Consider the following 23,675-nt stretch of genomic DNA (forward strand, 5'->3'; position numbering starts at 1 on the left):
CTCCACAAAAACCTGAGAGATTGTAGTTTTTTTTTTCTTTTGGTGCAGCCAAATCACAGTGCATTTACTTGAATAGCTAAGGCCTCCATACAGAGAGCATACATGCTAACATTCATTTATATTTAACCACTAGTTTTTAATTATTAGATTATACATTTTTTTGTTTGTTTTTGTTTTAAGGCACCGTATCTCAGCCAGGAGATTTCTTTTTTCATATGAAATCTTTTTTCCCATTTTTTCCATTAGCATTTTGAGCACCTCATCATTGCTGGGCTCAGTCCTATCCTGTGATGATTCAACTAGCCTTGTTGCTCTCTGCTTCAGTTCTTCATACTAGTAGCTTCATTGTCACAATTCCCAATTCCACAGCAATGTTCGCTTTCATAGCTGATATCTACTCTCAGCAACTAGCCCTAATGAGCCAGGGTGGTGTGTCTAATTACATTGCCAGTTATCATTATTCGAACCTCTGTCTTATTGGGTTTATGTTGATAAAGCCTGACCTTCAGTACTCTAGAGAAACAGTGGACACTAAGATTTTAGGATGATTCATAGTCATGAAGTGACTTGCGCGCGTCTTTGTCTGACACTTACTATAAAACAAAAAAGCTGTGCAGAGGAGATGTGCTGCCAGTTTGTCACAGTATATAGTAGGCAAATATACCCATAGCACGAGTTTCAAGTATGAATGCAGCAGTTCACTGTATTCCTTGCAGTAGTTCTCACTCTGCAGTCTACTTCAGTCTTCATGCTTTCTCAACTGAGAGGGTGACTCACTGTTGTGGTAGGATTATGTAACGCATTCTAACTGCTGGAGTTGCCCTGGTTACAGAGAAGCAGAAGGTTTTGACAGCGCTGATGATGATTCCAGTGAGACTGATAGGTGTATGTGTAAGTGTGTGTGTGTGTGTGTGTGTGTGTGTGTGTATGCGTGTGTGTCCGCACATGTGTGTGTGTATTCGAGCATGTGAGTGTATGTGCATGTGCTTTGATGTCAAAAGAACTGTTTTTTTCATAAGAGAAACTTTACTGAAGTTTGAATAGTTGTGTGTGTATGTGTGTGTGTCTGTGTGTGTGTGTGTGTGTGTGTGTGTGTGTTTGTCTTGAGTTTAGGTCTAGCATTGTTGTAATATGCTGGTACCCAGGTCAGTGGAAAGTGGAAATATCTACTATCCACCTACAAGGCCATGTGTTTGTGTGTATATGTGTCTGTTCATGTATATATGGAGAATAGTGGTGGAGAACAGAGATGATTTGGTTGGGGGAAGTTCACATTTTTCTCTAATGGGACAAGAGTGTCATTCTAGCAGTTAATTTCTATATTACACCGTAAGGGTGTGAATGAACAGATTAACCATCTTCACCTTACAACATGAAAGAACAGACTTATTCTTGATGTTCCAATTCTATTGTTTAAAAAGACTGCTCATGTTAAAATAATTAATTTTGTAAGAATATGTATTATGAAAGGGCTTTACAAAAGTATGAACAGAATGAACAAAATAAATCCATATGCAGGCTTTTTGCAGTTAGGCCCTGGAGAAGTTTTTATGTACTGAAATGTAGGGTCAGATCCCTGCCTGAGTAGGGAAAGTAGAGCCGGGATTACACTGGGCATTAATAGGCCTGATTTTGCTGTCCTAGGCCCTATCACGCATCGCATACAAATATCTTGGTTGGGAGTTAAGATGAGTGGATGTAGATTGCACAGTGTGACATACTTTCCAGTGGCAGATTTAGAGCCTCTGCAACCAAAGACATATTATTTTTGAAAATTTAGATTATGATGCAAAACTCACAGGACAAGTACAAATGCTTGTCATGGTATGCTCATTGATGATGTACATAGTAATTCCCTTTAATCACATGTCTATAATTTATTAGAATCCTTATTGTACAGTCTAACTTTAATAACTCATGATGTTACACAATCGGGCATAGACTTTATTGGCTTCATCTCATACAGTGTAAGCCCATCTTAAGAAGGAAATAGTGCATCGTGGGAAATGGTATGTAGGTGTGAATTTATGGCAGCCAGGGATAGGGGCTCCGGCACAGTGACTTGCTGGCAGGTGATCCAGGGGACTGGTGTGAGGAAGCATAACCAAAGTCACTGAGGGAGAAATTTAGCTCTGCTCCTGTACCAGGCTGGCTGGCATTTGTGTTCTGTGATCTGGCTATAGTTGATTAGTTATTAGCTTTGAAAGATGGATTCAAGTAATTGAGAGCGATCTCGTTCCAGTACCACAATTGCAGTTTTGATAGAGAGCCTCACGTATGTTCTGCATATAGAAGATGAAAATGCCACCATGCTCATATATTGTTGTGCTAATGTTCTGTGTGCAAGATAGTTGTCGAAACTCCCAGGACTTTCCCTACCACTCCCTTCAGAGCAGGATGATACAGCTTTACATGGCAATCCTCTGTATATCTGCTGGCTAGAGAGAAAGAGAGAACTTCTCTTTCTCTCTTGCTGTGTGTGCATATATTAGGCATGATTGCTATTAAAAATACTTTAACAGTGTGTGTGTGTGTCTGTGTGTGTGTGTGTGTGTGTGTGTGTGTGTGCCTGTGCCTGTTTATAATGTGACTAGGTTAGTGGGGGAATGCTAAGGGAGATGGCAGCCTTTCTCAGCTTAAGTAATTGCCTAGCTTCAGTTTGATGACTTCAGGTTGAAGACTGAGTCTCTTCTCCCTCACTCTTCTATCATCTTCTTGCCTCCCACAGAGCCGCCACATGGTCTCCAAATCCGTCCAGGTCATGTTTATTTGCTCCTATAAACCAGAACAAGTACCATGTCATTGCAGTGTCACTGATTTATTGTTTTGTGTAACAATACACCATATTTCTAGCCTGCTGCAACAATTAGATATTTTAGACAATCACATATTTAATCATATTTCCAGCTCTATGAGCTGTATGATTTGGATAGGCTTGGGTATTCAATTTCAATTTGTTGTTAAATATATATATGATACCAAGAATCCCAGAATCAGTCTCAGTCCAAGGTATTGCCTGCATCAATATATGGAAAGGAAAAAATACTGGCACCCTCAAACTCTCAAGCTTGCCTGAGTTTGAGGTACTAAAAAGATATAACCTCCCACCGGAAGTGTGAGACAGGGATATTTTTTTACATATTATAAATATTTCATGTTTAATGTTCATTGATATGAGCTTTTGCTTGTTCAGTCATTAATGCAGCATATGAAAGAACCCCACCTGTCATGACAATCACATAAAAAGCCTTTGATATCAACCACAGTACAACAAAGGCTCAGTAGCCACATCTGGTTCTAAAATGTACTTTCGTATGTGAAGTCTTTATCATACAAGACACATTTCAGTTGTTTAGTGGCATTAAAAGGTAAAAGAAGGTAAAATAATTAAAAGTTTATCTTGTGTTTGAGCAAAGCAGAACATAACGTGTCTAGCAAACTCACCAGTTCTATCTCTTTGAACTCCATAATGAAATCTGATGACTCCATGTTCTCTGTTATACTCTTATCATGCTTGTCTTCATATGATGCTTTACCTCCTGGCTGTAGAGATACCTTTGATGTTCCAGTGTGTTTTGATCTTTCTTTTTAAATGAAATAAAGATTTACTCTTATCTCATAGGAACCAGAAGGAAGATCTAAAAAGAACGCACAGAATTCTCCTGCCATCCTTAATGTGCCTTCTTTTCAAAGCCAGGCTCTGAAAATACCACTGGTTCTATTTTCAGCATTAAATAGGTTGAGGTTCAGGACAACATTGAAAGAGGCCTTTAATGGTTTACTTTCTTTGCGTGAATTGTCTCTTGTTTTTTTTCTCTTTGTTTCTCGTGAAACATGGACGTGTCAGTGAACAGGAGTGTCAATAGGGACAGCTCCATATAACTTCAAGGTCTGACTCTTGTTGAGAAGAGATGCAGTGGTCAGGCTTAAAAAATAACTACAATCTGCATGATCAGTCAGATGATATGTGGAGGCGTTCAAGCGTTCCAGCAAAGATCCCAGCTATGATTTTTGTTAGAAATCTTCGGCCCCACTCTGTGATGTTTGATGCAACAGAAGCTTGACGAATGACTAGCATATAAAGTTAGATTCGACTGGATCTGGAGATATGGTGGAATGTTTTGGATGATTTAGTATAGCTGCATTTCTGCAGTGGTTTTCTTTGCCTCCCTCACTGCTGGTGTAACGATCCACTTCTCTGGTTTTCTCTGAGCTTGTTCCTCTCTCCATCATTTCTCTGTGTATAGTTCTCTCACCCATATTTCTCTCGCCCACAAACAGAGCCATGTTTGCTGCCCACTCATTGTAATTCAGCAAAAAAACAAACAACTCTTATTTATTTATTATTACTATTTATTTATTTAGTAATCTTATTTCATGTTTATTTTATGTTTCAAAGTTTTACTATATTACATTAGACAATACTTTTGATGATGATAGTGTAAAAAAAGAAAATGCAAACTTTTTGTTAATACATGGTTTTAAAGTAAACCTCTGTACCTCTGTTTAGTTTAGCAGTCAGATATTACAGCTCACGGTGTAATAATCATCTTCAGGTTTTTTCTCACTCAAAGAAAATGGTAGCTTACATGGCATTCAGTGTCTGAAAAAGTTTTGCCAAGAAACCTTAGCATTTACTTAAGTAGAGAGGACTGACATGTCACCTTGTGAAATCCACTCAGTCAAAAACTAACTGAAGCTTCTCACTGACTGAGCCTGACAGTCTGTTTGGTGATGTCCTTCTTCTGGAAGCCCATAGTGAATGTACTGGTCTCAGTACATGCCAAATGTACTAATCACTGAGATCAGCGACAGTGATAAAGATCAAGCATTGTGTAACTGTAGCTAGAGAGCAGTGGTATTGTCTTACCTGCTCTGTGCTGATCTTCAGGGCATACCTGCTGTATTCAGTCCTACTGGCCAGTGAAGCTCAGCTCACTCACCCAAGTCTCTCGAGCACAACAGCCTTAACCATACAGTATTCACCAGCAGTCTTTGTACTGTTTTCTCTGTATTTACTTATCATCTAATTCATCTCTTCGACTTTGCTTTTTATATGTAGTAGTACAAATGTTCAAGTCTCCAGCTTCAGCGGGTACCACATACTGATCGGGAAAGAAATCCGCAGTTATTTATCTTTTCTTTGCTCATTTCTTTCTTTCTTTTCTGTCTTTTCTTTTAGTTGTATTACGTTGTATGTAGTGGCATGTTTGGTCAAATTCTTCGCTCCTGGCTCAGGAGGTTTGCTGTGTTGCTGCATTTCGCTTTCCATCCTCTAACAGTCCCAAGACATCTCATCAGCTCATGATTGCCTGGTCTTTTGGAATCTGAATTGTGTTTGAGTTTGTGAAGTGCTGGAGCAATGCAGTCCAAAGCACTGCTTTAGAGGTTTGCAAGAACATTTACTCAGTTATATTTTAATTCATTTTTATTAAGGACTCCACTCTGAAATCATTCAGTGATGCTGTTGTATCCAGTGCGCCCTGAATAAACATTTGTGTGAAAACCAACCGATCATTAAACCTGATCCTGATCTTGAAAGAGTAACCATTCTCCATTCCCACTGCATTGATATGGTTGAATCTATAGAGCTGAACAGATGTTTAGTGATGTTTATTCTAATTTAAGTTCTGATAGTTTTATTTGTGATTTTCTGGTCATTTTCATCTTTATTTTTTATCCCCAAAAGAGTAAGACTTTGCTTTAGAAACTCATCAAATGACAGAAGGGTCTTTCTGCTCCATGGGTTCTGTGTTCCACGTGTCACTGGCATTGGTTTGTGTTTGGCAGTGGAAGTGCTGAGTTATTGAGGCAGAATGGTGTTGTGCTGATGCTGCCACTAATGGTTAAGGCAGCAAGTTTTATGCTTGTCTCCATGAATGTATCTCCACATGCAAGCCAATGCCTTCTTAGTTTCATGTACAGTGAACATAAGAGACATCTTCTAAAGATACTCCTAGATTAAACAAAAGTGGGGAAATTATTTTTAAAATAAAGTGTCAATAAAGAATCAGGAAAAGAACATGCCCTAGTAAAATATATTTCCACACCAGTACCTATTGTTTTGTCTAGATTGTAAAGTAAAAGGTTTGAGAAGATGACAATAAATATAAAAAGAATAAAACATGCAGGCATTAGCCTGTATTTAAACATATATTTACCTCCTTTTTTAAAATGGTATTTGCAGTCAAAGCCTTTCAAGGATTGTTCGACACATACTTATTATATAAGAGTTTAGAAAGGTTAGGAAGGCTTCTCGTGCTGTTCACTAATTGCGTTTCTTTTCATGCTAACTCATGATTGCAGGTCAGACGTTACCATCCGTGGCCGGCCGTGGCTGGGTGGATTAATCCACTGGGCAATTTGAGATTGAAGGCTTTGTCCTGTGTGACAACACTGTCTGACAGAGTGACAGTTTCTCTACACCGAACAGCTTGGCATGGACACACCGTATAGATGCAATGATTTAAGGACTAAGCAAGAGTGCAGTGTGAGCAGAAACTTATGAACATTTCTAAGACAACAAGCTCTGCACCAAACATGGCATAAAATGCTGCATGAAGGAATAGGATTATCAAACCTATCTGCATAGCTAGGATTGTCAATCTATTGGCATACATAAAATATGATGTGATATCATGTTGTTTTGGTCTGCCTTTGCATTAGAGCTGCCTTTTTCTCTATAGTTCTGGTCTGCGGAAAATGACTGTAAATGGCTTATTATTTCTGATGTAGTGGTTTGCTTCTCTGTGGCTGCTGGGGTGGAGTATGGCATTTAATTCAATAGGACCGATCTGTTCATGCTCTAAAAACCAAGCAGTGAGTGTAGTACTGTCACATCCACCTAGCTTAATTACAGTCCTCATCTCCGGTTGGAGTTTAACAAGGAGCTCACCTTCTTGGCCATGCACATGTGGACATTTGAAGAAATGGCCTTTAGTGACTTTTGTGTAGTAGTTATCAAAGCATGATCTTTCTTCCAGTATCAATGTCTAAGACTGGTAAACATGAAACCTTTTGGCAAATGCCTTTTTATGGTTTTAAATAGTGGGACACAGTTCTTTAATCAAACTGTGTAACATGATTGAGTTTAAGTGTGTACATGTATGTGATGTGAGTGTGTGTATGGGGTGTGTGTGTGTGTGTGTGTGTGTGTTTGTGTGCATGCAATCTGGTTTCCACCGAGTCATCTCAGGTTCCCTGTTCATTGGTGACCTCCTTCTTACTCCCAGCAGTGGCTCTGTCCCTGACAGTTCTTGAATTAGCCAGTTGAAGTGGACATACAGTCTACCACCTGCTCACATCCACCTTGCTTAGTGACTCCATTTGTTATTGGTCACTTCAGAGTTCCCTGGAGGTAGAGAGTACCCGGTGTGTATGGTATGTACCCTTGCACTCTAGTATACCAGTCAAGTCATTTTCTTAAATAACATGCTATGCGGATCAGATTTGTATGAATGTGTGAACTACTTTTTGCCCTATATGATGGTGAACAGGCTTCCTGCAGTGGGATTTAAAGAAACTGTGTATGTGCATTATGAGAGTGATGCTTTGCCAGTAATAGTTTATTAAATTTTTTCCTTTGATTTTTGAGTGAAAATGTTCCTTTATAAATATTTTTATTATTCATGTATCTTGTCAGATGTGTGCTCTGAATAACTTATTTCAGTGTGAAAACCTAACGTTCTGTTAGATTGCAATGACCTACTGATCTGGCCTGGAGTAAAAGCTCATACTCATGAATTTAGTTGACATTCAACAGCTAGTTGAGAAGGTTGAGTTTTTGAGATGTGTCTTCAAAATTACATTCTCCTCCAAGGTCACAGTGCATCTCTTATCTTTTATTGGCCATCATCACGCATGTCTTAAGAGGTGTTTTCCACTGTAGTATTGATTCACTTTTTCATTTTATGGTTTTTCACATTGTCCATAAATATAAATTTAACAAACTACACACACTTAATTAGATATTGCCATAATTATTTCAATAATTGAAGTCATTAATTTAAACAGTATATTAATGTTTGGTATAATGGTCTCTTGAAGAGATCACTGGGGTTATGTTCCCATTTAGGTGTAGATTTGACATGCTCTTCCAATAAATGTTATATTTTGCCCTTGACAACACAATCCTATTCAATATGGCTGTATTAAAAAGAGATTTCAGAGGGCCTTGGGAGAAAGGATGGTGAATTACATAAGGATTTCTGAAGACTTGGGCGTCCATAAGACTTCAGTCAGGCCGATGGTTTACAAAGAAGAAATTCAGCACTGTTGCTATGTTTCCTAAAAGTGGCCATTATGCAAGCGTTGTTTGTATCTGGTAACTTCTGTGTTCATGATTATATCATACAAAAAACACAGTGGTACATTGGAGGTTACCACAAGGAAAGCATTGCTGGACAGCTAAGTTTACATAAAATGTTTGGTTTTGCTGTGTGATCTAACAGATGGAATTCAAGCAAGACCAAAGTTACACATATCCTGAGTTTTGCAACTTGAAATTGTTCTAATACCTGACTACTGTTCAGGAGTGATCAGTAGTGATTATTCTTATGCAAGTTATTGCTAAAATGGAGGTTCCACTAGTTGCTAAATATAAACATTCACATACTTTTTCTGTCCATGATCATTGAACTGCACAATTCGCTTTAAAAAGACAATGTAAAATGTACCTTTGTTTGTTTAAATAAGGGTCCATATATTTATTATCAAATGAAAATCAGATACCCTTTAAAGAAAACACTTTTGCAGAAATACAGACAATTTCAAAAGGTTCATAAATATTTTCTTCATAGTTATAAGACATTTAAAAGTAAGACAATAAAGGAACAAAACAGTGTAGATCACTTTCATATGTTCTTGGTCATAGGTCCGTGTCTCCAGCTAACTGAACACTCATGCCCATCTTGTTAAATTATTAAGACCCCTCATTTGTTGAGCCAGACTGTGACATCATCAGCCTTTTGTAGTAATGCTGATATTTGATCACTGTAATATCAGTGCAGCGTTACTGGATACTGGTGGGGCTATTGTAACTGGGGGTTTTGCTGGTGAAATGGTTGTCTTGTCTGTGTGATAAACATCTCTAAAATTTTCCATCATGACATCAGCAACCATGACTCAGTGTTATTGATCATAAATCATTGTGCATGCATTCAATAAATGGTAAAATTATTATTTAGAGATTATCTGTTTTGTTTATAAAGGCATTTGCTTGCTAGAGGCCTGTGCTCTCAAAAACTGCATTTGCTGTCCACACTATAATATGCATTTGCATACTGTCTGTACACTTTACACAAATTTAATATGCACTGGAATGTGGGCACATGCTATTTAATGTACCTGAAGTACAGTATTAAATATGTTCTCTGCATCTCTAGCAAGGACCTAATAAATTCACACTATGTTAGCTCTAGGTAGCACTAAAATACATATCGCAGATGTCATCATAATGTCTGGTAAGTCTCATCAACCCATTTCAAATGTATCTTGAATTCCAGAGCAGGGAAGGGGGTGTTTTCAGCCATGAAGCTCGGAAAGGTGCGCAGCTCCAAAGATGACCACAAGAAAGGAGGTACATGTCAGCATGTACACCTCTGCTGTGCCATTTCTTAGAAGGATGGGGATGTTTTGTGCTTTTGTTTGCTCATAGGTAAAGGTGACTGAATTTTAGGATTTCCCAAATGATCAAATTTGACTTGATCTGTCAGCTAAAGGGGGAGAATGATTACGTCAGCAGTTCTCTACTGTACTAACACTGTTCAGGAACAGGCTAGGAATGGAATCATATTCTGGATTCATATTATGTTTTTATGGGCAGAGGAACATTAATGCCTAACCCTGCCTGGATTGATGTTGGTCTGATATGCGCTATAAAGAATTATATGATCTTATTCTCTTCCCCCACCTTGATAGCTGCTTAACTGTTCTATTATGAGAGCAGAAGATTCAGAAAGTTCCTACTTAAAGTTATCTGAGGGGTAATGAAGTGTACAACACTTCAGTTTAAATCTTGCAATATCTCTCCTAAGTGTAACTTTAACCTTTGTGTCAAGATGATCCTGCCATCTTGGAAGCTGAGGATCTTGATCGCAAAGCCATGCGTCTAGCGGGCGGGCTTGATCCAGACACAGTCTCACTGGCCTCTGTCACTGCTGTAACCACCAATGTCTCTAATAAGAGGTCAGCATACATCGCTCTCTTAAAACTCTGATCTCATGTGTGCCTTACAGTCTTACAGCAAGGGTCTTTGACACTATTTAATTCTTATTCAGAAGCTGTGATTATTTGACCCTCATTGAATGCTTTCCAGATCAAAGCCTGACATTAAGATGGAACCCAGCTCAGGAAGACCCATGGATTACCAGGTATGGAAAAAAATGGAGTTGCATGATACAGTGCCAAGGTCACAACTTACAAACACTGGTTGAAATAAACTTCTATTGAATGTATGATCTATGTCATAAATAAATAATACCTATCTATGATATGATAATATTTCCTTTACTGCATTATACATGCAGAGTTCTCTGAACTGAGCAACCTTACTTTAGCCCTACATTGCTGCAGAAGTGCGTTTCTTTAACATAGCTCATAGCTTTCATGTCTTTTTTCCCCTTCATTGTATTATCTGGTATAGGACAGACAACTGCAGGCTCTTACTTTTCCACCCACTCTCACTTGCTGTAGGTTTTAAGGCTATTTTGTAGTCATAAGCTGTATTACTTTATTTCTGAATCCATGGATTTCCACCTAGTAGTGAAGTTTTTAGGATGGAGAGAGTTTGTGGTAAATTGAGCGAATGCTTGTATTGTTATGTACTATGTAAGCAGAGAGAGTAATGACACAAAAAGAGTGATAGAATGAGTGCCACAGTAATACATTTAATAATGCACATTTACATACTGGCAAAGTACACCAATAAACTAGAATTTTCCCTTTTCATATTATCCTTACTTTCAAAAATGTATTTGTTGCTCATTCGACATATTTAGCAACAGCTTGTACACACAGTAAACAAAGCAGCATACAGAGCTAGATCATGCATAATTTGTCAGACATTGTTTTACACTATCACTTGACAAAATATCTAGCGTAGCCATTGTCCTGCACAGTACTGACATCATGATGAATAAATAACACATCCAGTCAAAAAGCCACCCAATGTGGCTTCATGTTTACCTGATGCTTTTATCCAAAGCAACTTACAATTATGAGTACAGCTTGAGGATTATTGGCCTTGCTCAGGGGTCTGACAACAGCAACTTGGCAGTGGTGGGGCTTGACCCCGCCATCTTCCAATTACAAGCCAAGTACCGTAACCACTGAGCTACCACTGCCCCTAGTTTAGTAATTACCATAGCTTAATGCACTTTTGCTTTGCAGATTAGTGTGACAGTAATTGAGGCTCGGCAGCTGGTGGGTTTGAACATGGATCCTATGGTGTGTGTGGAAATCGGGGAGGAGAAGAAATACACATCCATGAAGGAATCAACAAATTGTCCATACTACAATGAGGTTGGCAACAGAACTATGGTCACATTTGGGATTATCTAGTAAATTATCTATAACTCCTGTTTTTACATGATTAACTAGACTTAATGTGATATTTCTATTAGTTTGCCTGGATAAACAAATTACTACCTAATAAATTAAGATCTGATCATTGCCCAAAGAGATTAATGTTACTGTTAATTCATCATTTTAATATCAAGTTTACAGGACTACATATAATTACTATATTTTGGTTAATAAAATGAAGGCAATAATGTAGTTACTTGTTCTAATATCAAGAACAAGACATCCTGTTTTTTATAATGCAAAAAGCTTTACTTTAATTTCATTTTCTATGTGCATTCTATTGTCTTAAACAAGATATTGTGCTGAAGGGCCTGTTAGGTCTCTCTCATTATTCTGACTTCATAATGTAGAACTGGAAGAGGGCTAGGACCAAAGCTAGTTCTAGAAATAGCCCCCAAAGATAACGGTCCCTCTTTGCTTTACTGACTGATTAAAAATGGAGAAGCCCTTGTCAGTGAAAGTTAACCAAGTGCCAGCTTCAGTTTTCTCTTCAGAGAATTAGTATAGACTCTTTCACAGGCTTATCTTTCTTGGATTGGATAACTTGATTCTCGGATGTGGTGTTTTTTATTCTTTTTTTCTTTTCTTTTCTTGGTATTTTATGTTCCTGTCTTTTATCATCTTTCTCCACATGTCATTGGAAATAAAGGCTCTCCTTTTGATTAATGGGGAAATACAAATATTATACTCCATCACTGAAACTGTTTAGAAACATGACATATAATTGTATCCCTGTACATCAGCATCCCAACTATTATTCTAGTGCTGAGTCTGAGTTATATTAACATAATTGTTTCAGTGTGCACTTTTTAAGGGGTATTAATAGAATGGAACCTTGTTTCATGCTGTATTGCTGTTCAGTAATTTTAATGTGCTGCATTTTTATCATCCCCGTAGTACTTTGTGTTTGACTTCCATGTTCCGCCAGATGTTATGTTTGACAAGATCCTGAAGCTGTCTGTGAGTACTCTACATTTGTTGTGAAACCCTGGCATGAGAAAATATTTCAAAAAAAATTCTCATTCCAACTTTGCAATACATCCCAAAACACCAAAAACAAATCTGTATATTGTTCAGTTAGAAACATGATCATCACGTGGGATTAGGACTCAGTTATATTTCTTCATATGTAATGCATTCAAAAATTCACAGGTAATTCATTCTAAAAACCTACTGCGAAGTGGTACATTGGTGGGCACCTTTAAACTGGATATAGGAACAGTCTACTCACAACCTGGTGAGTGACCATGAGAATAATTACCTCAATGGATAATCGTATTGTTGTTGTGCTAAATAAATACCTGAATTGATAAACTGCCAAGTTAATTGATCTGTTGTTCATTAACTGATTGCTATTGGTTGCAGAGCATCAATTCTACCACAAATGGGCCATGTTATCTGACCATGATGACATCACTGCAGGGTGCAAAGGCTATATAAAATGTGACATAGCAATTATGGGGAAAGGTGACAATATAAAGACTCCTCACAAGGCCAATGAGACAGATGATGATGACATAGAAGGGTAAAAAAATACTGATGTTATTTTTCATACTATTCTTCTTCAGTGAATTATATTGCTGAAAATCACATAAATTGAACATAATGCAGTAAATACAAAAAAAGTTAATTATGTCTTGATTCACCTTTGTTTTGGCTACTTTTCAGGAATCTCCTGTTACCTGAGGGTGTTCCATCAGAAAGGCAGTGGGCCCGGTTCTATGTGAAGATCTACAGAGCAGAGGGCCTCCCTAAGATGAACACCAGCATCATGGCCAATGTGAAAAAGGCTTTCATTGGAGAGAACAAGGACCTTGTGGACCCCTATGTTCTAGTACAGTTTGCAGGCCAGAAGGTAAAATGCTGTATAACACTGCTTGAAGATATGTTAATAGTTTCCAATGCAGCTGTTTTTCAATTTGATGTAGTTGATGTACTGTGCAAATTACCTCAATGTCCTTTGTAGAACAAGGTATTACATTGCCCTGCTTGTGGCTGCTAATCACCTTTTTCCGTTTTGTATTAAACTCCAATCCTCCTCTTGTGGAAACAGGGAAAAACATCAGTCCAGAAGAGCAGCTATGAGCCTATATGGAATGAGCAGATCATCTTCACAGAAATGTTCCCACCCCTCTGTAAACGCATGAAAGTTCAGATCCGAGACTCTGACAAGGTTAATGATGTTGCCATAGGGACTCATTTCATTGACCTACGCAAGATTTCAAATGATGGAGATAAAGGTACAAGAAAAGGCCATTTATTTTCTACTGCACTAGAACTTTCTGAAATGGGTATAGCAAGTGTGCTTTTAGACCACTCTTCTTAAGAAATTAGCAAGCAAATTGACATCTTCCCAGAACCACTTTTCTCTGACCTCTCTCTACCTTCTTCAGGATTTTTACCTACACTTGGTCCAGCCTGGGTAAACATGTATGGCTCCACCCGCAATTACACCCTGATGGATGAGCACCAGGACCTGAATGAGGGGCTTGGGGAGGGTGTGTCCTTTAGGGCACGCCTTCTTCTCAGTGTTGCTGTGGAGATCTTGGACATCACCTCTGTTGAAATAATGAGCTCCACAGAAGTCCAGTTGGAGCCAGTCTCTATGATTTCAGAGGTAGGTTACAATTCATTGTGGGGAAGTTGGGAATGGACCATAAATAATCATGCAGAAATGAAAACATTTCTATATACCGGACTTCTCTTTCTCTTCTCATAGTTAATAAATGTTAAATTTATGGTTTGTTACCATTCATAAGCACATAACACAACTTTGGTTTTGACTGTCAAAAGACCTCATGTTATGGTACAAAAAAGAAAGTTATCAACCGTGTTACAAAAGTAACCCATAAGAATATGTTTAACAAATTATTTTAGTCTCTACTAGTAATATAAGCTTCTCATCAAATAGCAGACAGTGCACTTTTAATCTCTGTTTTAAAAATTAAAAAGAACATTTAACAATGGAAAGCTCCATACAAAGAGTTGGTCATGATTAGTTCCAGGGGAATACCACATTATATATTAAACTATACAAGAATAATAACATGATCTTATTTGTGAAATGACTATCAGTTTGATCTCTCATGTACTGAGGGATAAAGAGATAAAACTTAAAGGAGGGATGCAAATGTTGAAGGGCTAATTTATCGGTTCTTGAAGCTATGGCCTGCTTTTTACCAGATGTTAACAGGCAAATAAGGAGACCACTAATGCTCCTATTATGACCTCTGGCTTAGATATACAGTGAATGGGGGTGTAAAATATCAGCCTCTCTGGATTTTTGGTATGTGGGTGGACCTCTGGAGATATTGATCTTTTTTGCCAGTGGGCAGAATTTTGTGTCACACAAAATGCAGAGATTAATGGGGCTAATAATTAAAATTTTGTTGACAGTGTGAAAACCTATATATTGATCTAGTCTTTGTGTCAAGCAGAGATATAAAATGTTCCAGACATATACCTTAGAGCAATGATATGGAAAAGAACACTAAATATAGGTAAAACACTCAATATGACAAATTTAAAATCTATCTGACTTCTGTCTTGGGAACAGATGGGTGTAAAATCAAATTATATAACTTTTCTCAGGTAAAGATTTTGTCTATTATAATATACATGTTCTATAAATTATGACTTTACTTTCAGACCCAAAAGGTGTAGTGCAAAGAAAATGCCAGAAATGTGGACCTTAGTTTGCAGCTATGATCATTTTAACCACTGGGTTTTGTGATGAGATCAGCCTGTTTACATCAGGTGTGAACAGAACATTTGGGGTGGATTCACAATGTAATTTCTTATACTATGTGAATCATTTAATCATGTGTTATATTAGCAGCATGGTTCAGTGTTGATTCAGTTGCACAATGTTCAGTTCAATGTCTAGTTCATTGTTAATTTAGTTTTTTAATTGAATGTAGTAGAATACAATTTATAGAATGGAGTTCAGAGAAAGAGAATTTAATCATCGAACTTTAGAGAATATTCAAGCAGCTACAGTGAAAAGGTGAAAAACAAAAACAGTATTGAGTTCTAGGGAAAATAACATTAAAGATTTTACACAGTATATCACTGCTAAGCTAGAAGAATTCTATATATAATGCAAGGAACTGTTCAAAACAGAAAAGATATAAAATTTTAGAAGGTAGGACCCAGAACTAAGATCCATGGAAGTTTAACTTAAAAGTTTATTTTTGTGCTCTCCCTTCAGAGTGCAACAGGAAAAGTGGAGGAATTCTTCCTATTTGGAGCCTTCTTAGAGGCCACTATGATTGACAGGAAGATTGGAGATAAACCCATCAACTTTGAAGTTACTATTGGTGGGGGAATGACTGATATAAACTTCATAATAATCACTTACATTGATTAATTCATGTTGTTGGCAAATATACAGCGCAATGAAAAAGTGCTTGCCTCTGACCCTGTCTGAATTCCTGAATATGTGCACATTTCACACACTGAATGACATCTTAAACCAAGACCTAATAATGCATAAAAGGGACCCCAAGGGAGCAAAATATACAATGTGATAGACATTTTATGTATTTACTAAGAAAAGGTATTCAACATCCCCTTATTTGAAAAAGCGCATGCTGCTTTCCTTTCGATATTTGGTTGCACATTCTTAGCAGCAATAACTGCAAGCAAACATTTTCTTTAGCTGTTAATTAGTGTCTCAAAATGCCATGGAAGAATTTTGCCATAATCCTCCTTGCAGATCTGCTTCAGCGCCATAACATTTGCCTGCCTACATGCATAAACTGCCAAAACATTTCAATAATGTTTAAATCTGGATTTGACAATGTAATTCCTAAAATGTAACTATTGGGAGCTGGACTTGCTTTTTGCTCACCAGACATAACAAGACCCATGTTGACAAAAAGCTCTACTTTATATTCATCTGTCCATAAGTCACAGTAGTCCTGTGTTTGTTTTTGGTTCCTTGTGTTTCTTGTACACATAATATTATGTAGGTCCTGCCTAATATTGTGTAGGTCTCCCCCGTGCTGCCAAAACAGCTCTGACCTGTGGACTTCACAAAACATCTGATAAGGTCCTGTGTAATCTGGCACCAAGATGTTAGAAGCACATCCTTTAAATCCTGTAAGTTATGAGGTGGGGACTCCATGAATTGGATTTGTTTTTTAGCACATCCCAGAGATGAGATCTGGGAAATTTGGAGGCCAATTTGGAGGCCAAATTGAGCTCTTTGTCATGTTCCTGAAACCATTCCTGAACATTTATTTCAGTTTTTACATTTCTTTTGGAAAGGACGGCCCAACTCATGGCTGGTGCATAACTGAAGCACTCATGCTGGTTTCTGATCACTGATCCAAAAAACTTCAATTTTGTTGCACAAAATCTCATGGGGGGTGTTGAGGCAATCACATTTTCACACCTGAAGATTGCATAATTGATATCTTGCACACCAATGACTTGAAAGAAGCACTAAACTTTTGTGCCTATTTTCTTGCCAGAATCTGTATACTACTACAGTTCACTATTATAACAGACTAAATATAATGGGAAAATGTGCACAAAGTTAGGAATACAGATGATCACTTTGAAACAAATACCTTTTCTATGTATGCCTTCCTTTTCTTAGGCAACTATGGTAATGAGATTGATGGAGTGAGCAAATCAGTGTCAAGGAGGAAGAAAAACCGAGAAGGTGGAGGGGAGGCTGATGAAGAGGAATCAGAGCTGATCCAAAACTCCACTGATGAAGAGGCTGAAGATGATGGCGATCTGGTGTCCGTGTCCTCAAGCCCCCCTATGAAACCCGTAATTACTGACAGGTCAGAGCCTAAGGTAGAATGGTCTGAAAATAGATTGGTCTGTACATTTCATTATTATCATTATTTCACTGACAAAATTCCACAGCTAAACAAAACATATGGAGGTGCTGCATAGAAATGGCAGTTTGATTGATTTGATCTAGTTGTGAAGAGATCATAGAGAATATACCGATCATAGGTGTAGATGAGGACTGTGAGGCTGAAACTGAACATGAAATACAATGGCATAATGCTTTGTAGTCCTATAAACTGATTTTAATTGATAACTAATTTAATCACTTATTATATCAACAATATCCAAAGTCTCATGAAAAACCACCCTGCAATGGTAATTTTTCAGAAACTACTTTCACCTACCTTATTTTGAGAAGAAGCCCTGCATCTATATTAAAAGTTGGTGGCAGGACCAGAGGAGACGGCTCTACAATTCAAACATCATGGACAAGATAGCAGATAAACTGGTAAGAAGAATTTGTTTAAATTGAAGTGGACAAGAAGTGGAATAGGTACTTTCTCTTAGAAATGAATATATGTTGAAATTTGTGCTGTTTCTTTGCTTAAAAAATGTGCATACATGTTTGACAGGAAGAGGGTCTAAATGATGTTCAGGAGATCATAAAGACAGAGAAGCCTTATCCAGAACGCAGACTGAGGGGTGTTCTGGAGGAGTTGAGCACTGGCTGCAGGTGTGTGTGATAGAGAGTCTGAAAGCTCACTGTGATTTTGGAGAGCACCTGGAGCACTTTTTTCCAGCCCAGTGGTTCAGGAATGTTTGATTTGTAAAGGAATGAGTAGAAACCTTTAAAAATGTGTTTATCAGTTGTGCAAGACATACCTTGATTAATTAAGTAACAATCCTCTCATTTCCTCTAATCTTTTTTTCCTGACAGTCGATTTGTCACACTGGCTAACAAAGACCAAAGCCAGGCAGGCAGAACCAAGCTAGATCGGGAGAGGCTGAAGTCGTGCATGAGAGAGATGGTATGGTGTTAGTTCACAATACCAAATTTTTAGTAGACACAATCCCAGCAAACTGATATCATGTGCTCTTGTGTGTTGTTGGCAGGAGAGCATGAGCCAGCAGGCCAAGACACTTCGCTCCCAAGTGAAGAGGAACACAGTACGAGACAAGCTCAAGGCAGCTCTGAATTTCCTGCACAGGCTCCGCTTCCTGGCCGATGAGGTCTGATGAACTTCAGCTCACAGCATTTCAAGTGCATAAGAACATCACATTGTAATCTTGTCATTTTTGATTGTCTGTGTTGTGTGTGTATGTGTGTGTCCAGCCCCAGCACAGTATTCCAGATGTGTTTATTTGGATGATGAGTAACAACAAGCGTATAGCATATGCCCGCATTCCTTCCAAAGACATCCTGTACTCGATCGTGGATGAAGAGATGGGTAAAGACTGTGGAAAAGTTAAAGCCTGCTTCCTTCGGGCAAGTTTCCCATGTCTCCCTGCAGTACATGTACCTCTTTCTTGCTACATGTGTAGCTACTTGTGTCATCTTTCTTTCTGTTTTCTACTGGGATTCTTTTCATTTCCTGTCTCTAAAAGAAGGCTGCTGAAGTCAGTGATTATATAATATGTTTATACGTAGTTGCCAGGAAAGAAGGGTTTCGGTCAGGCTGGGTGGACTGTTCAAGCTAAGCTGGAGATGTACCTGTGGCTGGGCCTTAATAAACAGAGGAAGGACTTCCTCAGTGGCCTGCCCAATGGCTTTGAGGAGAAGAAAGCAATGAAGAGCTCAGGGCTTCAGTCTGTGCCACCCATCAGCCTCATCTATAACAGTAAGGATGAACTCTATCTACCCTCTTTTCTTCAGTCTAGACATGGAAAACCATGCCATGCTGTCTTTTTCATTTACTCCTTTCACGTGACCAATAGCATGAAGGCATAATAGCAAACAGTATGTGATTTGCACGTCTCTGAACCAGGTTTGTACTGGTTCCTTGAGCCCTCCATCTCTCGCTTTAGTGAAGCAGGTATTCCAGCTGAGGGCTCACATGTACCAGGCCCGCAGCCTCTTTGCCGCTGACACCAGCGGCCTGTCTGATCCTTTCGCCAGGGTCTTCTTTTCTACACACAGTCAGGTCACAGAGGTAAGGTTCTTTTGCCTGTGAATTCATCAACAAATTTGAATGAGTATTTGTGTGTGTGTCTGTGTGAATGCGCACATGTGAGTGCGCATGTGTGTATTTATATCCACATCATCTAATGCATAATGTTAATTTTCAGGTACTCAATGAGACTCTTTGTCCTACATGGGACCAGTTGCTGATATTTGATAATGTTGAGCTTTATGGCGAGGTTAGCGAACTCCGTGATGACCCTCCAATCATTGTCATAGAAATTTATGACCAGGACACTGTGGTAAGGCTCTAAATTTTAAATTATTTTAAATAAATTGACTTTGGATTTCACTTCAGTAGATCCCAAGGCTGCACTCTTGATAGTTATGCTATATTTTGCATTTTAGGAATGTGTAATGGACTGATAAGACGCTCTGGTTTAGCTATGATAAGAGTTTATGGGAATGTGTTCCATTGTCCAGACTGGAGGTTTCTTCCTGTTTAACTCTGCAGCTCCTACCCCTTTGTTGGGTGACACTTTTGCTCAGTACAGGGTGAGAGCCTTCTCTAGCTCTTCTCTTACCCAAAAGTTTAAGCAATAAGATGAGCTTCACATGGCATGCAAGAGGTGCAGTGAATTGGGCCTAAGTCACAAGAAGAGACCCACTATTCCAATAGGATTACATGAATCAACTTTTAGTGCATGCTACTGCAAAGCTGTTTTTTTGTTGTTGTTGTTTGTTTGTTTGTTTGGGGGTTGAAACTAGAGAAATTAGTGATGTTGTGCATTTTGTTTTGCTATTAGTTGTAGTTTTAATTATAGCTGTCATTATAGCTGTAGTAGTAATGGTGCTGTATTGAGTGTGAGAGCTAGAAGCACAAATAAAATGAGCAGCCACCCTTAAGAGGGTGTGTCTGCTTTAGTCCTGTGCATGAACGTGCCTCTTGATAATTCTAAAACTGTCATGGATAAAAGTTTATTTTTTGTAGTTACAAATGTATGAAAAATGTACATTACTACATAGGTGCATTAGCATTAATGTTAGCTAATTAGCATTAGCATTAGCTATGTAATTGTTCGTGGACATTTAATAAAAAACAAAAAAAGGTTAAACTTTACATTTACAATTATGCGCCTTATTGCACTTTTATTTATACATGTTTAAACTAGTGTCAGTTAATCATATTTACCGGCATATCTTAAATCCAAATGTGTGTGCCAACACTGACCCCCAGAGTTTGCGAATTGTTTTGCACAACTGTTTTTGTGTGTATTTGGGTGTTACGTGCAGGGGAAAGCTGACTTCATTGGCCGAACCTTTGCCAAGCCACTAACCAAGATGGCCGACGAGCATTATGGCCCCCCGCGGTTCCCAGCCCAGCTGGAGTACTATCAGATATACAGAGGCAACTGCACTGCCGGAGAGCTGCTGGCTGCATTTGAGCTGCTGCAGGTACAGAACCCTGCGCAGGCATAACTGAGCTCAGGAGCACTCTTTCTGCATGTCCAGTTTGGTGCCTCCTATCTCCTAACTCCTGAGTGGCTGTGCAAGAAGAATGCATGAATAATCAAGTTTCATTACACACAGACACACACACACACACACACACACACACACACACACACACACACACACAGAGTGCCAAAACTGTATATTGTTTGAACATTTCAAACTGCTAATTTTTCCAATTTTTCTATTATCTGCAGTAGAAGAGTAATACAGAGACTTCTCTTCCTGTCTTTCTCAATTGTTTCTTTCTGCTCTTCCTTCCATTTTCATATCATTATCTCCCACTGTGTCCCATTGTGTCCCATTCACTGGCCCTCTGGCAGAGCCCTTATGACGGTGAGGAGATCAGGAGGGCTCTTATTGCTGTCCATGACTTTGCTGTCCCTCAAATCAAGGTGCCTGTCTCAGGAAACGTTTCATCCTTCTTTACAGCAGTCTCTTTCTCTGTAGTTCATGTTCCATTTCCTCTGTAACAGACTCCATCCTTTTTAATGTTGCTTTTCTGTTTTGCAAAGATTTGAAAGGAAGCCATTTTTGTAAATGAGCACATTAAAATATGTACCACTATATTAGGAGTAGATTTTTATATACTCGTGTTTTGAGACTATGAATTGCAGGAAGTGTGGTTGATTTTGCTGATTGTGTCTCTATGCACAGATTGGTCCAGCAGGAAAAACAGAACTTCCTCCCACTGACGGGCCAGCAGACTGTGACCGTGGACCTATCATGCCAGTGCCTCTGGGCATACGGCCTGTTCTCAGCAGATATCGCATAGAGGTACCCCCCCCCCCCCCCCCCCCCCAAACACACACACACACACAAACAAGCACTAGCTTATCCTACTGCAAAGGTCACACAGGAAGCACTTAAATGATGTGGTGACAGTTGCTGTCATTACTGATTGTACTGCATATAATGTTTTGTCTTTCTGTGGTGGTTTGGGTCAACTCTGTAGAGAGACTGTGTCTGAATTAACCACTTTGTCACTCTTTAGGTTCTGTTCTGGGGCTTGAGGGAACTGAAGAGAATTAACCTTGCCCAGGTGGACAGACCTCGGGTGGACATTGAATGTGCAGGCAAAGGAGTCCAATCAGCCCTCATTCAGAACTACAAAAAAAATCCAAACTTCAACACTCTGGTGAAGTGGTTTGAAGTGGTGAGTTCTCTTTGATGCACAGTATTGCAATCGCATGTTTGATACTTTTAGATGCCATTTTGGGTTAGTAATTTGGTATTGCTTTATGGCAGGACCTGCCGGAGAATGAGTTGCTCCACCCTCCTCTGAATATCCGAGTGGTGGACTGCAGAGCATTTGGTCGCTACACCCTGGTTGGCTCACATGCTGTGACCAGCCTACGTAAATTTATCTACATACCCCCAAAGCAGGCCAAAGATTGGGCCAATGCAGGTACCAGTCTTCTCAGTGACTGAGGCTGTTTTCCAGAGCTTGTAACATTCCTTTACATTTTCTCTAAATGGTCTATAAAGCTCTTACTCTTCATGAGTTTCTTATAATTTTCTTAACTATTTACAGCATTACCAAAAAATAATTATGGCAAGATGCTAAAAAAAAAACCCCCACATGATTACAGGCTTTTACAAAGGCTAAAAAGGCTATTCCTTTTCCCTTCATCTAATTTTCATTCTTCCCTTCTGTCTCTATTTGTCCTCTTTCTGAATTGTTGGTGGCACTGTCTTGTCCTTGTCTCTGTTGTCACTGGGCATTGACTGCTCAACCAAATGACCCTGCCCACTCCAGCTAGGCTGGCCTATGGCTATATGGCTCTTACCAATGAGACATCCCACTCCCACCTCTACTCCTGCCCCATCTCTCACCCCTCAGGTGACATCGTGGTCAACATGGACCCTGACACCAACATAAAGAAGATGGAGACTGTTGTCAAACTGGATGCTGTGAGTTTCTTTATTAGTGGTTTGAGGTTCAAAACACCTGTACTGTTGGCAGCTCCACAGTGTCAACTTCATGAGTATGTCTACATGTGGAAGTCAGTATCTGAGAAGCTATTTGTGGCCCTATGTAAATATGCTCATTTCATCCTTGTGTTGGTCTATAATTATTTGTTTTGTTTATATTTGTGATTTTATGTTTGTTTCATATGGTCCCTTTTCTGTAGACATCTGATGCTGTTGTTAAAATTGATGTGGTAAGTCACAACTAAAATGCTTTTTTAGATTAAAAAACCATTTTTGTCCCTGAAAGCCTCCCTTATGGGCATCTTCTGTTAATGCGTTAAAGTAGACCATCCATTCAAACCCCTTAAAGCATTTTACTATTCTAATAACAACCATGATGGCCATAAAGAGTTTAAAATTAAAAGGAAAACAATAAAGCCATTTTTATTCTTATAGAACGAGGATGAAAAGAACAAAGAGAAAAAGAAGAAAAAGAAAAAGAAGGGTGAAGAAACAGAAGATGAGGAGCCAGATGAAAGCATGCTGGACTGGTGGTCGAAGTATTTTGCCTCCATAGAGACCATGATGGAGGTGAGAAACTCTGCAATTACTATTCCCTCAGTCCCCAGATACCTTGCCAAGAAAAATTTTTGTTTGAATTCACACCTTTGTATGTAGAATCTGCGAGCCCAGGAAGGGCTCTTTGCAGAGACAGAGGAGCGAGAGGATCTGGAGAATGCAGCAGAAGGCGCAGGTAATCAGTCTGCTTTAGAATGCACAAAAGGAGCCAAGGGGC

General features: G+C 38.8%; 1 protein-coding gene across 10 annotated transcripts in view; it reads left to right on the plus strand.

Annotated features, from left to right (window-relative positions):
* The window catches only part of otofa (otoferlin a), a 53,027-nt gene that overhangs the window by 21,016 nt on the left and 8,336 nt on the right, over positions 1–23,675 (plus strand). For 5 of the 10 annotated variants that reach the window (XM_026999020.2, XM_026999023.2, XM_026999026.2 and 2 more), the window contains exons 6-34: positions 9,504–9,577; positions 10,059–10,185; positions 10,316–10,370; positions 11,389–11,520; positions 12,481–12,543; positions 12,736–12,820; positions 12,949–13,108; positions 13,252–13,438; positions 13,637–13,823; positions 13,977–14,200; positions 15,794–15,902; positions 17,189–17,381; positions 17,722–17,842; positions 17,967–18,067; positions 18,272–18,362; positions 18,448–18,564; positions 18,668–18,820; positions 18,983–19,172; positions 19,360–19,484; positions 19,621–19,755; positions 20,747–20,908; positions 21,289–21,360; positions 21,623–21,742; positions 21,960–22,121; positions 22,214–22,373; positions 22,725–22,879; positions 23,101–23,130; positions 23,336–23,470; positions 23,558–23,633. In XM_026999020.2, coding sequence (XP_026854821.2) covers positions 9,504–9,577; positions 10,059–10,185; positions 10,316–10,370; positions 11,389–11,520; positions 12,481–12,543; positions 12,736–12,820; positions 12,949–13,108; positions 13,252–13,438; positions 13,637–13,823; positions 13,977–14,200; positions 15,794–15,902; positions 17,189–17,381; positions 17,722–17,842; positions 17,967–18,067; positions 18,272–18,362; positions 18,448–18,564; positions 18,668–18,820; positions 18,983–19,172; positions 19,360–19,484; positions 19,621–19,755; positions 20,747–20,908; positions 21,289–21,360; positions 21,623–21,742; positions 21,960–22,121; positions 22,214–22,373; positions 22,725–22,879; positions 23,101–23,130; positions 23,336–23,470; positions 23,558–23,633 — 3,701 coding nt within the window. The remainder of the gene's footprint in view (positions 1–9,503; positions 9,578–10,058; positions 10,186–10,315; positions 10,371–11,388; positions 11,521–12,480; positions 12,544–12,735; positions 12,821–12,948; positions 13,109–13,251; positions 13,439–13,636; positions 13,824–13,976; positions 14,201–15,793; positions 15,903–17,188; positions 17,382–17,721; positions 17,843–17,966; positions 18,068–18,271; positions 18,363–18,447; positions 18,565–18,667; positions 18,821–18,982; positions 19,173–19,359; positions 19,485–19,620; positions 19,756–20,746; positions 20,909–21,288; positions 21,361–21,622; positions 21,743–21,959; positions 22,122–22,213; positions 22,374–22,724; positions 22,880–23,100; positions 23,131–23,335; positions 23,471–23,557; positions 23,634–23,675) is intronic. The other 5 variants (XM_026999029.2, XM_026999024.2, XM_026999028.2 and 2 more) reach the window with 3 other exon arrangements.

The sequence above is a fragment of the Electrophorus electricus genome, chromosome 3 (assembly GCF_013358815.1).
Source record: "Electrophorus electricus isolate fEleEle1 chromosome 3, fEleEle1.pri, whole genome shotgun sequence".
NCBI lineage: Eukaryota > Metazoa > Chordata > Actinopteri > Gymnotiformes > Gymnotidae > Electrophorus > Electrophorus electricus.